The following is a 19288-nucleotide window of genomic DNA, read 5'->3' as shown; positions in this document are numbered from 1 at the left end:
TGCATCCCACACGTTTCAGTGAGACAGATAACAGCAACACATCGAACACATTCCATTCCATTAGAAAATTGGTGCACAGTTTATTTCGAAGGTATAAATATCAGTGCACTGATCTGCAAGTAAATGTTTCTAAAACCAAGTACATGGTTTTTAATAAAGGAAGAAGCGTGGCCGGTCATGTTACGATGAATAACGAAATGCTTGAACGTACGAACGTTATGACTTATTTGGGGATTGTTCTGGAAAAAAAACTGAGCTGGAAGCCCCAAATTGATATCTTATCCCTTAAGTTTGCCCAGCTTTCAGGGTGTCTGGTAAAAGAACAGAGACTGTCTCAGACCAAAAGGATAGGCCCAGCTATTAAGATTTATAACTCCAGGATTAGTTCTGCGATTCTTTATGGTGCAGAACTCTGGGGTTTTGCCGACCTATCCCCTTTGGTCAAGGTGCAAAATAAATTTCTGAAGAACCTCACGGGCCTTCCCAGTTCAAGTCCAGTGAAACCATTACTACTGGATCTTGGTTGTCGTTCAATTGAAGACACTGCCCGGTTCAAACCTTTGGCCCTATGGAGAAGACTGTGGACTACCCCGGAATTAGCCCCCTATGCCAAGGTACTTCTGGATGTTCGTTCCATTTTGGGTTCTGGTAACATAGCTTGGTTTAAGCAAGTTAGATTGCTTTTGGAATCCATGGGCCTGGGAAATCTATGGTCTGACCCTGCTAATAACCTTTTTCCCCCAAAAAAACTATTCAAAGGTCTCTACTGGTCCCAGTTATACCAGAAACAGTCAACCCAAATTCTGGCAGAGTCATTGACCGGCAGGTTCCTTGAGCGAAAAAATGTTCCACTTTTAGAAGACTACTGGGATATTATCAGTAGGCCCAGTGACAGGAAACTCTATCACCAACTAAGGGTTGGCTCCCTACCTACCATATCGTTCACCAAAAGTTGGAAGGGTGAGCTGAGTGAATCCTGTCGCTGGTGTACTGATTGTGTTGAATCTGTTGGTCACATATTTTTCGCATGCCCGGCCTACGCAGCCCCTCGGGCGAAATGGCTCAAACCCATTTGTCGAAACATGGGCACTAGGGTGGGGTTTGTGGCTCTAAGAATTCTAAGATTCGACACCAGTGAACCTATTGTAATCGCTGTGGCAAAATTTCTAGGTTGGGTTTGGATCATTAGAAATAGGACATAAAGGCACCCAGTGATGTGTTTTATGTAGTTCTTTTCTTGTTTTTATCTCAGAAATGTTTTATTCTTTATCTGTACGGAATTCCTTTTTATATTGTATTGTCTTTTATGATGAAGTTAATCGAAAATAAAGACTACATGACAGTGCACTGATCTTTAAGAATGGTGGTGCAGTGCGCGCATTCTATGCATAAGCATTACATTGCCCCACACATATTACTTCAGTCCCCAATCCAGTTCATCTTTTTTTGCCCACCCGCCACCTCAGGAAGTGGCCATCTGGAGAGCACCAAGGCTAGCAGTTTGTGCTGGACTGTTATTGTAACTGAAATTATATTGCACTTACTACTCCTGGTGAGGCACTTAAGCACTTTACAGCGAGGGTAGCACGATACTCTGGAACCCAAGGTTAGTGGTTAAACCAGTGGTTAATGAGAATAAGCTTGTGCTGTCAAGGAAACCCTTTTGAAGAATTTTCACCGTTTCTTTAGCACTTTGCTCGCTTTCTGAAGAAGCGGATATTGGCACCTGGCTAGAGAAACAAGACAATTGGCCAGGAATCTCAGAAAATACTAAGGGGCAGATTTATGTTCCCTGGCGCATCCCTGCAAATTAGCATGGATGCGCCAGGGAAGATGCGTCACGCAAGTTTACCCTTGCGCCACAATAGATGCACCGCATTTACAATGCAGCGCATGGTGGCGCAAGGATAAACAGTTGCGTGACGCATCTGATGGCGGAAGGGCGGCGCATTGCTGGAGTTGCGTCGCAAGCGCGACGCAGCTCCAGCAAGGCTCGGGGGTGCCCTATCGGTACAATGCTGCGTCAATCCTTACGCCTGCTTCAAGCAGGCGCAGGGATTTGACGCAGCATGGCCGGAAAAGTGACTGAGTGAAATCTTGTAGATTTCACTCAGCCACTTTTCGGAGGCGTTCCTGCGCCGGAACGCCCCCCCCTGTGAAGGTACGCCCACATGTGGCGCAAGCTTTACAACGTGACGCATCTCCCTAGATGCGTCACGTTGTAAATCTGCCGCAGCATGGCGCTGTCTTTGCGCCGCCGCTGCTTCACAAAAGTGACGCAACGGCGGCACAAAAGTGACGCACAGGGCTTATAAATCTGCCCCTAAATGCCAACAAATACCTGTGACGCATCCACAGCCACTGCCCCGAGTTAAAAGCCATGGGGCATATTTATAATAACTGACGCATCCCTGCATATCAGCAGGGATGCACCAGTTATTTTGCGCCCCAGCTCCGCCACCATGGATGCGCCGCATTTATAATGCGGCGCACCATGGGGCAAAAACGGCACAGATGCGTCACGCATCTGTGCCGTAAAAGTGGCGCATTGTTGGAGTTGCGTCGCAAGCGCGACGCAGCTCCAGCAAGGCTCTGGGGTGCCCTATCTTCACAATGCTGCGTCAATCCTTACGCCTGCTTCAAGCAGGCGCAGGGTTTTGACGCAGCATGGGCTCAAAAGTGACTGAGTGAAATCTTGTAGATTTCACTCAGCCACTTTTAGGAGGCGTTCCTGCGCTGGAACGCCCCCACCTGCCCTGGAACGCCTACATGTGGCGCAGGGCTTTACAACGTGACGCATCTCCCAGATGCGTCACGTTGTAAATACCCCGCACCATGGCGCAGGATTTGCACCGCTGCTGCGTCACAAAAGTGACGCAACGGCGGCGTAAATGAGGCGCAAGTCAAATATAAATCTGCCCCCATGCACTTTAGCCGTCGCTGGGGCCTTATACACAAAGCACTGACTAGAATCGACAGCAAGAGCAGATAAAATGCACTGTGAAGAGAAAGCGTCCCACACTTACACACCGGTTGTAAACGGCGTGAAATATACAAAGGGGCAGATTTATGTTTCCTGGCGCATCCCTGCAAATCAGCAAGGATGCGCCAGGAATGATGCGTCACGCAAGTTTACCCTTGCGCCACACATGATGCGCCGCATTTACAATGCGGCGCATCATGGCGCAGGAATAAACAGATGCGTGATGCATCCGATGGCGTAAGGTTGGCGCAGTGCTTCAGTTGCGTCGCAAGCGCGACGCAACTCCAGCACTGTTCCAACCTACCCTAACCCTAACATGGTGCGTCAAGCCTTACGCCTGCTTCAAGCAGGCGCAGGGTTTTGGCGCATCAGCGTTGGGAAAGTGACTCAGTCAAATTTTATAGATTTGACTGAGTCACTTTTCAGGGGCGTTCCTGCGACGGAACGCCCCCCCCTCTGTCGACACGCCCACGTGAAACCGGACGCAGGTTTTACGTGGCGCAGGGCTTTACATCGTGACGCATCTCCATAGATGCGTCACGATGTAAATATGGCGCAACGTGGCGCAGGGTTTACACCGCCGCTGCGTTTCAAAAGTGACGCAACGGCGGCGTAAAAGTGGCGCATCTCCAATATAGATCTGCCCAAAAATGTCTTTCGGTTTCACACGCAGTTTGTCCGTGTAAGTATAGACTTGACACAAGTTTCTGAAGTTGGTGTGACTCGTTTACTTAAGACGTAGAAAGAATGCCTCTTAATATATACCCCAAGCTGTTCACCTCTAAAACAATGGCAGCACTTACTGGCCGCCTCTTAAACCCTGCCGACCTGGTGAAAGTCCGGGCACAGTCACCATAGAATCGTGAAATCTGACCCTATCGAACTAGAAGCACATGGGATTACGGTCACCCACCAAATTACTAGACGAAACAAAACAGTGCTTCTGCATTAGCTTTGCAAGTTCTGTTTCTTTATTGTAAAACGCGGTGCTCGCTTCTAGTCCCCTTACTCAAGAGCACAGACTCAAAATATTCCTTTTCGGCTGCTCATGGATGGCTCCCCCTGCAGTAAAGTATATACTAAAAGCTATTCCCTTAAGTGAGTGTGAAGATCGCCCTCTATGGGATGTCGAAGGCAGCGTCATTACAATATTTGCTCTCTGAAGAAAGCAGGCTTTACTCATAGTGCCTCCTGTTTTCTAGCTACAGGCTTGGCAGGATTAGAAGTGTGCGCCCTCTTCTCATGCACAAGCACCATAGTCAGTCATTGTTGGAACTAGTGCGGTGGCACTGGCTACCAGTTGAGGCTAGTGGAGCCGGCTAAGACATTGTTGTGCAGGTTTCAGTGTCTGTGGTCGTTTTTTAGGTCTCGTGAGCCAAAGGCTCTAAGAGACATTTTATATGTGGGAATTTCAAAGTGCTACCCAGTCTTTTGGCTGGCCTAAACCTTGAGTGCACGAGATCACATGCACGTGCACAGCTGCTCCTCTGCTCATTGCATTCCCCCCTCCCTTCTCACCCAGCCCTTTGATGCTCTGCTCAATTACTTTCACTTTCGCTGCTTTGACCCTTGCATTCCCCCCCTCCCTTCTCACCCAGCCCTTTGATGCTCTGCTCGCATCTCCCTCCTCCCTGGGCGTGAAGGGAGACTGAGCCATCCTGCTTGATTAATGGCTTTGCATTCCCATGTGTTCACGCAGTAAACATGCCCGAGGCAGCACAAGGCTCACGGAGACATTCTCTTTACCCTCGTTTATGGATAGCAACCCTGTCTCTGCCTTCCTGAGGTATGATTATTTTTTGTTGTTTAATCCTGATGGTGTCAGACACTATCACATTGGTGGAAGTCTAGCCTGTGCCGCATTTGTGATAACCTTTTATGGGATCACAACCTGTGATTGGCTTTTGGCAAAAGTTACTCTTTTCTGCTCTTTTGGCTCTCACTAACAGGTTCCGTTAGTTGTTATTTCTCCTGAAGGCAATTAATGGTCTAGTGAGCCTATTCTCATCTCTGTTGATGTTTAAAAGATCCCATTGGGTGTTGACAATTTGTCTAATTTTACCATCCGTGGTGGAATGTTTCATTTTTAGGGCTCGTTCCTCGGGGTGAACATACTTTCTCTGTTGTAGTAGCGTGCCCTCTTCAGGGAGTCGTGAGGCACCATCTGGAGCGCGATCACTTTCACTTCTGCTGTGGATCACTTTCATGCGAGCACGCACACAACTTGCGGCCGCAGTACATTAAAAAAGTAAAATACATACTCGCCCTGTAAGGAAAGCAGGACAGGTAATTTACAGCTGAGCATCCAGAGAATATGCAAATGGACATTGACACTCTGCTATTTGAAGCTAGCGTTAGAGTGGGAGAGCAGGGTCTTTGTTAAAGATTAGATATATGAATATCAGTTAATGAACCATTTCGAAATGCTAATGTTTCAAAACGCGAGATGAAAAAATGCGAGCCATTTTCCTACCTGTGATCATTGCAGATCTTAGCAGATACCTTGTGAGGTTATTATTTTTTTTTGTTTGGGAACAGGGATCTTGTGTAACCACAGATTCAAAAGGGCTGCGCTGCCCTTTTCTGACTATCATGTCGAACAGATAAATTATCTGTTGCAAGGTCATCTTATCAACACCCCACCCCCCTGCTGGAGTCCTATCGTCACTCCCTCTGCGCTGTGCACACACATACCTCGCACACGTCTCTGCATCTTCCTGGCGGTATTTGTACATAAAACCAGGATCCATGTACAGGGGCTGTGAAAGGAGAGCTGAGGTCATGGACGAAGCAAAAAACAGGAGTCAAACAACTGAGCAACTGCACACACTTGTGAACACACAACCCGACCACACACCCACGCACAACCACATAGACACATTCTCACACAAATACAACCACACAGACAACCACTTACAGACACAACCTCACACAAAATACAACCATACACACACACAAACACAATCACACGCAGCCACACACACGACCTCAAAAACACCTTGTTCGGACAGTACCTACTCTGACATGCACGGCTGTACACATTCTATTTGGTATACTTTTTGTTAGAAGGTTAGAGAAAGGGATGCTTTAAATGTTATTTTAGCTAAATTATGACTATATATGCACCAGTGTGCGTCTAATATTACTCATTGTAAATTGTGTTTTCATCCATCTATATTGCGTAAATATTTGAAGTGCTGTGCTTTTATTCCCGCGATATTTAATTAAACTCTACCCATTGTGTTATAATATTTTACCACTAATTAATATATCTATAGTACTCATCCGAATCGTATCTAACATTAGGTTTTACTGTTCATGTGAGCTGTGCAGCGACAGGTTAAGTGTGTGTTATACAAAAAACACGTTTGTGTGTGTTAAAAATAAAACAAGTTTGTGTGTGTTAAAAAAAGTGTGCTCGCGCGTGTCAAAAAGTAGCTTTTCTATTGGCCTTCCATTCGTTGAATTTCTGACTGTTTTACCGCCAAGCTAGAGCAAATCTTTGGCGCGCCCGTTATAAATAAATATCTAAAAAAAATTATTTATGCAACTAGATAACCCCAACTGTAATAAGTGACGTATTAAACGTTATAACATACGAGTACAGACATACACCTTTATACGTGAACAGTTTGCCGTATAATTGTGCATGCACAGTAATTTCCATAGATCTTGTATAGTAGTCTTTCGTATGTTTCACTTATCGGCCCTTTTAGGAGTTCCGATTTCTGGCAGCTTCTCAGCGGCTGCCCCTCTTAATGCCCCCCTCCCTGCACCTAACAAGCCATCAGTGACACTGGTAATACGAGTGGTGCAACAAATGCTTTCTTATGATGCGAAAACACTACACTTGGGGACATTGCTCCTCACTTCAGCCCCCTCCCCCCCCCCCACACACACACACCGCCTCGGAGAACACGTAACTAGTTAATTATCTGGCACGGTTCGTATGGTATGTGCTACTTTCCCCAATTCGCAGGCGCACCAACTCCGGTTTAATTTATTAGCCCTCCAGCCCTTGTTGCCAGCATCGCACTCGATTCCAGCTGGAACAGACCTGGAGCTTTCATTTATCCTTGACCGCTTGTTGCATCTGTCTGGTGAGTGCCTGCCACTTCCCCCCCCCCCCCCCCCCAGTTATACTTTTGTGATACACACTTATTAAGTGCGTGAGTCTGCAGGTTCTCTCTCTTACCCTTTTGCCAACCATTCACCCTCTGCCCACTGTTCTGTTTTGCCAACCCTCCACTCTCCTCACTTTATCCATTCTTTTTGGCCAACCCTACGCCCTCCTCCCGCTGTCCATTCTGTTTACCACCCTCCTCCCACTTTCCGTTCTCTTTACCACCATCCGCTCTCCTTCAGCGGTCTGTTCTGTTTAACATCCTCCTCCCGTTGTCCGTTCTTTGTCCCCCCACCCATCCTCCCTCATGTAGCTTGTTTGTACAAGTTACTGCTTCTGATCTTTCTTTGTGGAAAAAAGGCTGCATTGCAATATGGGCAGCTTGTGTTGGAAGATGCTTTACTGTCGGTTGGTTCAATGTGTAATTGGGCGCAGGCAGCGGGAAAGACATTGCAGGCGAGTCCACACGAGACACACTGCAGGCACACTGGGCCCCATTCATTCACCCCCCTGAACGCATGGTATGATTCCCTTGAATGTCATCATACTTCTTTTCAACAATCCTTCCCTAGCCTTTCTTTTCCTTCAAGCTCATCACCTAAGCGAAGCGTTTTTCTCTCGCCCTTTCCTCTTCCTAACTCCATTCGCACCGCCAGTCACCCTCGCCACCCTTTGCTTTTTGTTGGTATTCAGAGCATTCAGGTTCCCATGTATCTTTCCGTGCCCCTCCCCCACAGGTTCATCCTACCCCACTCTCTTTCTATACCTAGGTCTATTGTTAATCTCTTGCTGTCTTCACTCACTCTACCCCCATGATTTCTCCTTACCTGCCCTATCCTTTCCTATCTGTACCTCTCCGCCCCTTCTCATTTTCTCAATTTTCCATTCTCTCTCTCTCTCTCTCTCTCTCTCTCTCTCTCTCTCTCTCTCTCTCTCTCTCTCTCTCTCTCTCTCTCTCTCTCTCTCTCTCTCTCTCTCTCTATTTCTCTCTCTCTCTCTCTCTCTCTCTCTCTCATTCTCTCTCTCTCTCTCTCTTTTTTCTGTGCACCCCATCTTTATCCTTTCCTCTGCCATTTGTCTGCCCCCTCCTTGCCTCTATACTCTCCTCTACTCTCTGACCGAGTCTCTCTGCCAATGCTGCAGCCTCCATGTTCTCCCCCTCCCTGCCCTAGCAGCACATGTCATTCACAGTAACAATCCTAGCAGCCCTCCAAACATAGCTCCTGGGCAGCGATTTATAGCGTACTTTACTGTAATGTACAAAGAAACAAGCTAAACTGGCCACAGTAATCAGCGTGCGGCACTAACTGTGTGCAGGAACGCCACCTCTTTCTTGATCACTTATAAACTTGTATACAGCATGCGACTCACATGAGCGTTTGCTTTTCCTGTGTGCGTGCCTGTATACAGTCCCTTTCGTTCATGCTGATTCTTTGCAACAGCAGTGGTGGTTTCTGCACCAAACTGCAGTAAACTACCCGCTTCCCTATTGCTTTTGGAGCGATTCCCGATTCGCACTAGAGGTTTCTATTGGAAAATGGCAGTTGCTTAGCAGTATGAAAGATGACACTGGTAACCGCTTGTGCTCCCAAATCTATCTAAAAAGGTTATTTCAGGGAGCTTACTGAAGATGTGGCGTCTTTGGAGAAGTGCATTGTTCTATGCCTTTTTTTACTGTGAGCGTAACTCTTTTCATATAAAAAGGCAGTGAATAACAGTATACCATGCACTCCTGTTACAATACATCTGGAGGGAGAAACCGCATTGATTAGCTGTCCTAAATAAGTATGGTGGGAGACCTAGTAAGATACATCGAACTGCAATCAGAGTGGAATAAAAGGGTCTGGAACCACAGGAGTGTAACATGGCAAATTAAGCGGCTCCTAGGGAGACTATGTGGTCTGTCGGCTAGACTGCCGACTTTGGTGCTAGAAACCAGGGTTCGAGCCTCCAGGTCGCGTCCTGATTCTGGGCAAATCACTTAATCTCCCCGCGCCTGAATGTGTAATGTAAATATGGTGCTCATGTAAAGCGCTCAAATATCTTCTGGTCGAGTTCGCACTATATAAATATGCAACAACACCTATAAAAAAACAGCATTTGCAATGCAATAGGTCTCACAGTTACGCCAGCTTGAGCTATTGCAAATAACAATGCCGTATATTTTTGTTTTCGTTTTGAAAACCTAAATAAAAGGAATTGTCATTTACTATGCCAATAGCTTAAACTTGCGTAACTGCGAGACCTATTGCATTGCAAATGCTTGTTTGCCTTATTGCAATGCCCATTTTGGTTAAGCATTTTAGGAGCATTTCAAACTAAACTGTCACCTATTGAAGAGAACAATTTCCTCTCTTCCGGATAATTTTGCAGAATACTGAAATCCCTAAAAGGTTTCTACAATTACCACTGAAACCTATATTGCAAGCCTGTAGAATTTTCAGAACAAAGAATTCGATTGTGTAGGTGTTTTTGTAATTTAGAATTCCCTAGACTGCTTTATTTCTGTAAAAAAACATATTTTTGAACTACTTGTGTTAAGGAAAATAAGGTTTTCATTCCCACAAGACCACCTCTGAAGGCAGGCTGTCCAACCATAAATTTCTCCGGGGAAAATGGAAACCTTGTAGTTGTCAGGAAATTTTGTGAACAAAAACGCACATTTCTTATTATCCTAAAATGCCTTGTCGATTGAGGCCTAGTGGCTATTAAACAACTTCAAGACGCTATAGTTAATACCATTTAGAGCCATTCATGGTTAACCCCTTTATGTAACAGCTCAGCAACTATTCAATGTCCTTTGGTACCACTAAGATAATCCTGCTCGACTGTTAATCTATCAGCATGGCACAGGAAAGCCAGCAGTTTGATTTCAAGAATGCTTAAACCAATGATATTCAGGAGCAAATTCCCAAGGGAATGCGCCTGTTGGGCAGGCCATGCAGTCGCAAGGTAAAGTCTCACAGCAATGCAGACAGGTTACGCATCCCTAATGAGGGGCTAGGGATAGATGACTCCAGTAGAGGGTGGCACATAACTATTCGTTGGAAATTCGGTTTCAGAATAGTTCATTAAGGTTTAACACTACTGGGTGCTGAAATCCTACATTAACTCTTCGGTGGCTAAGTGCTCACAAATGGCTGTTGCCGCTACACAATGAGGCGAAATCATTTATCACCAGATGAACAGTTGGACCTCTGTGAGGTTATGATAAAGGGGCATAGCTAGGCCGCTGTGAGGTCAACGATAGCCATAAACCGTCTCCTTTTATTGTTTTTAGATCTGTGTTTATTTCGATTACATTTTACTTAATTGAATTGGTTATTGATAGAGCGATTGATTGCACTTATACATACTTTCCCTTTGCCTTTATCCACGAGGTATCCGATTCCAGATACTTGGGAGTGCACATTTGAGTCTTTTGATGGATCTCGTACTCCGAGTGATCAGAATTATCAATACAGGGATTAGAGGCCTTAGATATGTTATTAGGAGGGGCTTCCCGGGCTGCACTGGCTGCTTCCACGGGCTTATAACCATAGTTTGTTTTATACCAAAGTCAGGAATTGCGGCTGCGGATAGGCCTGATGGCGGCGTTGTTGGTCCCGCCTTACTGTTCATAACATTTCAGTTTACTTGTAATGTCTCACGAATACTAGGATATCTAGTTTCTGGGCTAACAAAAGGGCAGACATTTCTCTAGCCTTCCTCCAGGTTTATTTACATGCCACACTGGTATAGTTTAGTCTTGGTGAAGACAGTGCCTATGGTTGCAAGAGTAATGTTTTGCAGTGTAAGGCTGGCAAGCTATTATGATACAGATGTACCCATTCTCAGCAGACCAATGTCGGGTAAACAAAGTATTAACTCCCGTTCGTCACGCAAATGAACTCTGTGGGCTGGGGTTTGTGCGAGGTTTGGATCAAGGGGTTGCCCTTAGTGAGGTCATGGGACACGTATTTACTTTATTCAACTTGCTACCATTGACAAGGTCCAGGGCCCCGGCTTGCTGTAGGTGTAAGGTTATGGGTGGATCATATATATGGATGCATTGACAGAAGGGGGTGAACTATGCGGCACGCTATGCTAAGCATAGATTTCAGCTTGAATGTTTTAACCCAATGACAGACAAAGCAAGTGTTCGGGCCAGAATCATTAGGCCACAGGGTGGCACGTTAAAAGAATTTTAAACCTGCAGGTGGCGCATTTGAAGAGGTGCATGCTAATTATGCCATCTAACAAGGTGGTATCTGGTGTTTTATCCAGCCTCCACCCCTCGCTATACTCGTAAGGGAGTTGCAAGCTAATCGTGAGGTAGACCATAGATGGGTCTTGCTTTCTTTTGTGGAATAACATAGCAATACTTTAAAGCAGCATTGTTTAATTTCTCAAAATGTTAAACGTTTCGGTGATATAGCTTGAATGTTGTAGTCAGTCTCTTTTAATGATTAAATACTGAGATCCTTGGACGCGAATAGGCTCGCACATTTGGTTTCCGCTCTCCTAGGGCAAATTCTTTAATAAATCAACTAGCCTGACTTGGTCTTGAATGTGGAAAACAGAGCACCGGCACTGTGGCCAAGGGGCCCTGCGTGAAGGGCTGAATTTTGTCTCTCAGTTTGGGTTAGGGGTTTTGGGTTATGAATTCTGTCTCTCAGTTTAGGTTAGGAGTGTGACCAGGTGATGTGGAATGGCTGGTCTCAGACCTTTTATTTTAATTTAAGTAACATAATTATTGAGTGATTGAAGAAAGCCGAAGTTAGCTCCTTTTCTCGTACAGGAAAAAAGACTGCAGAGTTTGATAGAAGTTTATTTTCAATTTTCCATGTATTTCAAGGTGCCATTTTGTCAAAGGGAGGTGCAAGAAACATACATGTTTCTTGCCCTAGAGCAGCAGCTCCAGAGGACAAAAAAATCTTTCTATCAGCGGGTGTCAGGGGACACATTGAAGGGTGCCTCTTCGAATTGATTTTGCAATGTCGCTTGACGGGGCAAACATCCAAGTGGTCAGTCGTGCCGTATAGGGCAAGATAACCCTAGTCAATTTGGTCCTCCCTAGAGAGACGGAAGGTTTGCTGATGGGAACCAGGATCAGGATTTGTGGTAGGACTGGTTGCAGACCCTTATGTTAATATCAAGTTACAGCATCATCAAGCGATATTAAACAGCGTTACTAAGTTAATATGGCTTCATGCTTTAAAAATCTGGAGGTTTCTTTAGGCAATGCCACATAAGTGTATGCGTCAATTGGCTAGAATCAGCTAGCAGAAGGGGCATTTTCTGCAGCTTATGTCCCAGAAAATTAGATTAAATCAATAAGTCTATCTTCAAAGCTCATATTAGCCCCCCCCCCCCCCCCCCCCCACACCTTAAACTCCTCCAGGCCCTGGATAATGGAATAAAGTTGCTTTCAACAAGCCTGGGCAAACAATTGTAATACAATTTAGTCATAGCTGCAGCCAGCTGATCTCATTGTGAGTTTCAGAGGCATGAAAGGTTGTTACTTCCATGCGGAACGTTCCCAGTTTGGGAGCAGGGGAGGCAGATTTCGGTGCAGGATGGCATACCTCAAAGGTGTCTCTGTGGGTGTGATGGGTCTGTGGGTCTTACTGGCCGAGAGAGCCATTCTCATTTTGCACACTGCCGGTGTCTTGTGCTCTCCGGCGTACAAATTTCAAGCTACAATCATTAATGTCCGCATCCGCTCACATTGGAAGCAGTTTAGCAGCTTGGTAAGATTTGAGGTTAAACACCACAGATTTAACGGGACAGGCATAAATTCCAGTACGAAAGGAGGGACACATGGCTATTTTAAACTCATCTGATAGTGGAGAAGGCACACGTCAAAGTGGGATAATTACTAGGGTAGAACGGACCATTGGGTCTGCCTTGGAATGACATGGACACACTTTATACAAACTGAATCCCCTAGAAAGTACAATACTGAAAACACAGACTTCGCTACGTTTGGCCGTGAATATCCCCTACTCCAAGCTGCAGTGCATCATGTTGTTGGTAGGTGTTTTTAGTAACAGGCAAGAGCATTAAGGGAGCTGTATTAAGTAATCTGGTTACTGGCCGGGAGGCAGAAGGGTTACAGCAGACCCACAATAGGCGGGCTGCGCAAAACTTGAAACTGGGAATCTTAGATCCCGATATTGTGGGGATTGATAATAAGCAAGACTGTTTGGCTAGGCTGAGTAAAAATGTTCGCACATTAATGACAAAAGTAACCAGAAGGTAAGCCTAATTGCGGCTTTGATTCCGGTGGAGGGTATCCAATCTGGGATAAACCAAGTGAACTAGGCTTGTGGTGGTTAACAACAAGGGTCACAGCTGGTTAGCAAGTACTGTGATCTGTGAAAGGACAGGGCACACTCGCAAGCACAGGGGGAGAGTTATATGTTGGCACCAATCCCGATTGGGAATGACTCACCATGACATATAGACACACTTCATACGTTCTAGAGCCTCCATTAAGAATAAATGCTGAAAACACAGACTGGGTATGCTTGGCTAAGAATCCCTCTGCACCGAGCTGCAGGCGTCAATTACTCACCTGCAGCTAGGCGGGTTTTGGAAGTTGTCTTCTAACCAAGGTGCTGTGGTTCCAAAAATAGGGGAAACGCTGGTGTAGAGCACAACAAGGCTACTGGGTAGAAAAGATCGTCTCCATTTATCCGAGAAAGGGCAGGGAAATGGACATTCAGTTCTCCTGTCCCACCCATTTGCTGGCTTCTAGTATACTCTAGCAGAAGTTTGTAATTGGACAACTGATGCTAGGGTAGGGCATCAGCATGGCGTCACAGCACCCAATTCGCAGTCAAACGGTGAGGGGCCCGCATCTAATATGGCATGGAATAAGCAGAATACTGGGGGTGCAGGGCTCCCCACTCCCCTCTCCATAGTGAATTAGAGGGTAGGGCAGTGGACCTGCAATGCGATAGGCGTTTTCAGGTGCCCACATATGGGCAGATGGGTCCAGTGGCAGGAAGCGGCAATAGAGAGGGTTTTCAATAGGTCTTACTTCGGTCCATATAAGATGTGCACCCTGTAAAGTGTGAGGATGTATAACAGGATCCCGCAGCTAATCAAGCCTCGCGGGCTGCGTAAGTGGTGATTCTGAAAAGGGTGCAGTGAATGCAACAGGTGCACAAAGAACGTACCTGCCTTGGTAGCTGGGCAGGTTGTGGAAGCTGTCATCTAACTAGTGTGCTGCTGTCCCAAAGTTGGGGGAACAACGGGGAAGACACTAAAGACTGCAATTTATTGAGAACATTTGTCATGTTCAAGAATCATGGAAAGGCAGATGCCATACGCATTACAATGGCTATACACTGGCAGCAGGGTACAGTGGCACAAACCTGCAGATTGAGTGGGTCTTTAGTAAGGGGCTGCATAAGTTTGCAGTTCTAATGAAGTGTGTGCTGCAACTCCAATAAGGAGGAGTAAGAAGGAGTCATTTTAATTTCATCTGCTGGTGCTTTACACGGTTATCATTTCAAACCCCTCTTTTTTGGGTTATTTGAAGCACAGAGGTAAAGGCTGAGTAAACACTAAACGTAAGCACATTGCACGCAGTGCTCATTGGATCAAATCAGACATTCAAGGGTTATGATGAGCAGTAGTTTTGGATCCCCGTTTGGGTAAGAATTTTGGTCGGTGTGGTACTCCTAGACAGGAGGAGGCTAGCTGGCAAAGATAAGCATATGATGTTGGCCATAATCAATACCTTGTTAATTGAGAGGTGTTTTTTGGCTTCATGAGACACGGATCCTTGCATGCCAAGACCACAGGAGGTGTCAATAAGGATATGGTCCATTTGTCAAGTGCGGGCATGGACCTGTCTTTGTTGGACCTGGGCGACGCCCTAGAATCAGCTGGGTGTAAGTATGAATGCCTGCCTTGGTGGGGGGCCTTGGGTGTGATGGGGGGCCAAACCCAGAGCTGTGGCGGATTTACCGGGCGATCCAGAGCCTGAATGGTAAATAGGGGTACCCTATTCAGGAGCACAACAAGGGTGCAAATGCCAAATAGCCCCAGGTTGTTCTTACGGCAGGACCCTGAAGGAACAACAGCACCTCACTAGTCCTGCGGGCGGTTGTAAACCTGAGCAACAGGGGACTTGCCTGGATACACTCCGCCCCCTCAAGTGGCGTGAGTAAATGGGATGACTGGCAGCCCAAAGGTAGTAAGGGGTAACCCCCCAAAATGGAGCACCGATTGGTTAGGGCCACGGTGCAATTCGTCTCTTCGGGTGGGCAGGGCAGCATAGGGGCTGACTGCCCTTGGATCGCCTGTAAGTTGATCCACCATGTTGGCATATTTCTTATGCACAATAAACCTGCAGCAATGTTTTCTCCAACAAACAATGTGTCTTGTGTGTTCTTTATTATGGGATTGCTGTATTTGTGGGTGGGGGTGTTGCTGATATTGGCACTAAGTGCCCGTGTCGGTTTGGCCAGCAGTCCACGGCTGGCCAAACCAACATGCACATTTGGATAGCTCCAGGCTATTCATTGGAGATATCTGCAGGGCTCAAGAGCACAGGCTCCCAGTCCTTGCTGGAGCATGAAACCAGCCCGCTCTGCCCAACCCCAGCGCTTCTCTCATGTTGGGAGTAATAGAATGAGAGAAGTACTGGGATTACGTGGTGAGCTGGGCTCACAGGAACTGCAGTGCAGCAAGGCGCGGGAGCATAAGGTAAGTGTGTGTGTGTGTGTGTATATATATATATATATATTATTTGTTTTTCGCACTGCTGCACACGTAGAATAGGCAGCAGCCGCGACTGATGAAATGAAAACAAATATATAAAGCGCCGTAAATCCAAAGGCTTGGCCAAAAAGGTAGCAATCCCAACGGAAACCAGAGAAGCACTACAGGCGCAGTCTACAGAGAGAAGAGCCTCGTTTTCAGATGTTTTCTAAACAGAAAAATAATCTGCTTCCAAAACTTGAGCAGGCGGAGCGCTGAAGGAAATACCAATGACGGATTATGCTCCGGTTTTAGCGCTACCTGCAGAAATGCGAGGATTTGACTTTACATTCCGCAGAACGGGTCATTTCAGATATTTTTGTGATTACTACTGCTTTGTTCTACTGGCTATAATGTGGCACACATGAGGTCCTGAAATGTCACCCATAAGTCCCAGCACTAAAAGTATGAAAATGTCACACATATATAAACGCAAAACTTGGCAGCCCCGAGGTGCATGTGAAATGGAGAATGTGGGTCCTGAATCTCCAGCTGTTTAGCCACCACTGAATCACTACTGTATGTCTCTATGCTGCAACCTTTGAAAATGGCCACATGCTGTGCAGTTGTGTGTAATGCCTTCATATCTTGTGTGTGTAACTGCTCTGCCGTGCTTTGATCTTTCATTTGATGAAATAGCTCCGTCTGGTTTGACCACACCTCTGGAGTCTGACTCTCGCTCGGGGTTGACCCTGAATATGTGGAGTGGACGTATGGGTTGTGGTCAGTACTTGAAGTGGGCGGGGCCTCCCCGGTACTGAGTACGGCACTTGTTAATTTTGAGAGGGAGAGAGAGTACCTGCTCTTCTCAAGAGTAGCGTATTATTTGTAATTGGTGAGTACCGGCACTTCTCAGAAACAAGCAGGCACTCTGCGACTGAGTGCCTGCACTTCTAGTTTTCCATTTCATGCACTGGTTGTGCTCTGATGAGTGTCAGTGACCCGCGCACTTAGGGGCATATCATCAAGGGCTTTATCTTAACCAACGCCCTATCAGCAAGAGGGTGCTAACATGCGTATTCGCATGTTAGCACCCTTTTACACTACGCCTACCTTTGTATTTCTAATGAGATGCAAAGTGGGCATTCCTGACATACACTACATGTCAAGAGAGCAATAACGCGTCTTTGCGCTATCAGCAAGGATGCCCTTGCATTTTAGCAGACGTTAGTTTTTGGAGAAAACTGCTGTTTTCTCCAAAATCTAATGGGGCATATCAAAAAGGGCTTTATCTCTGCTTTTTTGGCTTTAAAAGCCAAAAAAGCAGAGATAAATCTTGTGCCCTAACAGCAACAGGGTGCGAACACGCAAATTTGCATGTTATCACCCTTTTACTCTACGCTTCCCCTTGCATCTCTAATGAGATGCAAAGGGGGCGTTCCAGAGTAAAATAATAGGAGAAATGTCGCTAAGCGACATTTCTCCTATTATCAAGGATATCGCTAACCCTGTTAGAGATAAAAAAAATGCAGCGCTAACCGCGGTTAACGCTGCTTTTTTACGTCTGGTATTTTTCTGACTTAGCCATGATATCCTATGTAAAGTGGATATCATGGCTAAGTATGCCTATCCCTATCAGCAATCTATTGCCAAACCTTGTGGGATTATCGTTGTATTTCCAGCGATAATCTCACAATTGGCAGCTTGCGCGCTGAATTTTATCGCTTTGGAGATTCAGAGTTGGCTGGCGATAATTATCCTCACGCTAAGAGCGCTGAGCGATAATTATTGCCGGCCCTTGCTGATATGCCCCAACGTTTGCTAAAATCCTGACACTAAGCCACCCCTAACATTGGGGGTGGATTATGCTGATACGACCACAGGGTCGTATCAGCAAGGTTATCGCCCAAACCCAGCGATGTTCCCTGCAAAACGGCGATAACATCGCTATCTCTGGAATTTGTATTGCCCTGGAGCAGCGCGTTGATGATAACGCGCTACCAGGGCGATAAAAAGCAGAGATAGCCAGCGATAAGAAAATTATCGCTAAGCATGGCCAGCGATAATTATCGCTGGCCGTTGCTGATATGGCCCACAATATCTCCCTCTTCAAAACAAATATTTTTCCTAAAAAGATTTCCAAATTCGAATGCTGACTTTTGCAAAAATGTCCTTGCAGATCAGAAATAGTAAAAATGTCAGATTTCGACAATTCTTGTAAACTTGTTTTATGAGGTTTAGGAAGGGGGAATTGATCAGTAAAAACGAGGGAACCCGATGTTTAATAGGCAATGTTTTGGTTGGCTTTCGTGGAACATGAAGCAGTATACAACACAAAGTGAACTTTAGTTTGCAAGGGTTCATGACAAAGAAGCAAAACGCAGAAAAGACACGGTGAATGTATAAGTTTACCTTGTCTTGCCATGTTGTGTGTGGAGCTGGTGGGCTTCTTTCTCAGACCTTTCTTTCCAGGCAGGCACAGGGCAGTTACCGAGAGGAGGCACCGAGAAGGAACGGTGCTGATTAGACCGGGGAGACTGTATTTAAGAAGAATTAGCTGAGCCTGTGCAAATAATCCATATATTAAAATGTCAATAACATGAGCTAAACAGCCCACAGCCCGAGGGCAGACGCTTGTGGTTGGATCCTAATATGCGCCAAATCACTGTGGACTGTAGGCTTCCGCCACTGGGTGTCACTCCCAGCTCTATCCAGTGCGCCTCTGAATGGGTCTGAAAATGAGTAATTCAGGGCCATAGTAACAAAATGTGACACAGATTGAAAAAACATGGCAGCGCTAACCGGAGTGACATTAGCTGCCACCATTTTAACTTCACCAATGCTTGCTTTGTCATAGTTTTTGTAAAACTGTGGGGTATATCAGCAACAACCGGCGATAATTATCGCTCAGCGCTCTTAGCATGAGGATAATTATCGCCGGCTAGCGTGGATTTTTATCGCTAAGATAGCGTGCTATTAGCAACGCTTATCTCCTCAGCGATAAAAATCCTAGCGCTAACTTCCTAACGTGAGATTATCGCTGGAAACCCAGCGATAATCTCATGTAGTGTGGCGTTAGCTTGCTGATAGGGACTCACAAACTTAGCCATGATATCCTCCTTCCATAGGATATTATGGCTAAGTCAGTCCTGAAGCAGGCGTAAGGAAAGTAGCGATAACAGGGGTTATCGCTATTTTTCCTGACGCTATGCTTCATAGCGTGGGGCTTGATGATAGGAGAAATGTCGCTTAGCGACATTTCTCCTATCATGTTAGGTCAGGAACGCCCACTTTGCATCTCATTAGAGATGCAAAGCTGGGCGTTAGGAATCCCCACGCTAAAGCAAGCTTTCACGCGTTAGCGTGGCCTTGCTAATTAGGCGATAAAATTATCGCCGCTTTTCGGGCGAAAACGGCCGCAAAAGCGGCGATTATTTTTTAGCGCCAGCTTGTAAATATGCCCCTACATTTTTAGGAGAGTTACC

The 19288-nt window shown here is 46.0% G+C and overlaps 1 protein-coding gene across 1 annotated transcript in view; it reads right to left on the bottom strand.

The window, feature by feature from the left end:
- The window catches only part of LOC146863358 (uncharacterized), a 197728-nt gene extending 179374 nt beyond the window's left edge, over positions 1-18354 (bottom strand). Inside the window, exon 1 of the mRNA XM_085642796.1 lies at positions 18216-18354. Coding sequence (XP_085498922.1) covers positions 18216-18228 — 13 coding nt within the window. The 5' untranslated portion in view covers positions 18229-18354. The remainder of the gene's footprint in view (positions 1-18215) is intronic.
- Positions 18355-19288: the final 934 nt, after the last annotated feature.

This window comes from Triturus cristatus, chromosome 2_2 (genome assembly GCF_964204655.1).
Source record: "Triturus cristatus chromosome 2_2, aTriCri1.1, whole genome shotgun sequence".
In the NCBI taxonomy this organism is placed as follows: domain Eukaryota; kingdom Metazoa; phylum Chordata; class Amphibia; order Caudata; family Salamandridae; genus Triturus; species Triturus cristatus.
This window is presented reverse-complemented; position numbering and strand designations above follow the sequence as displayed.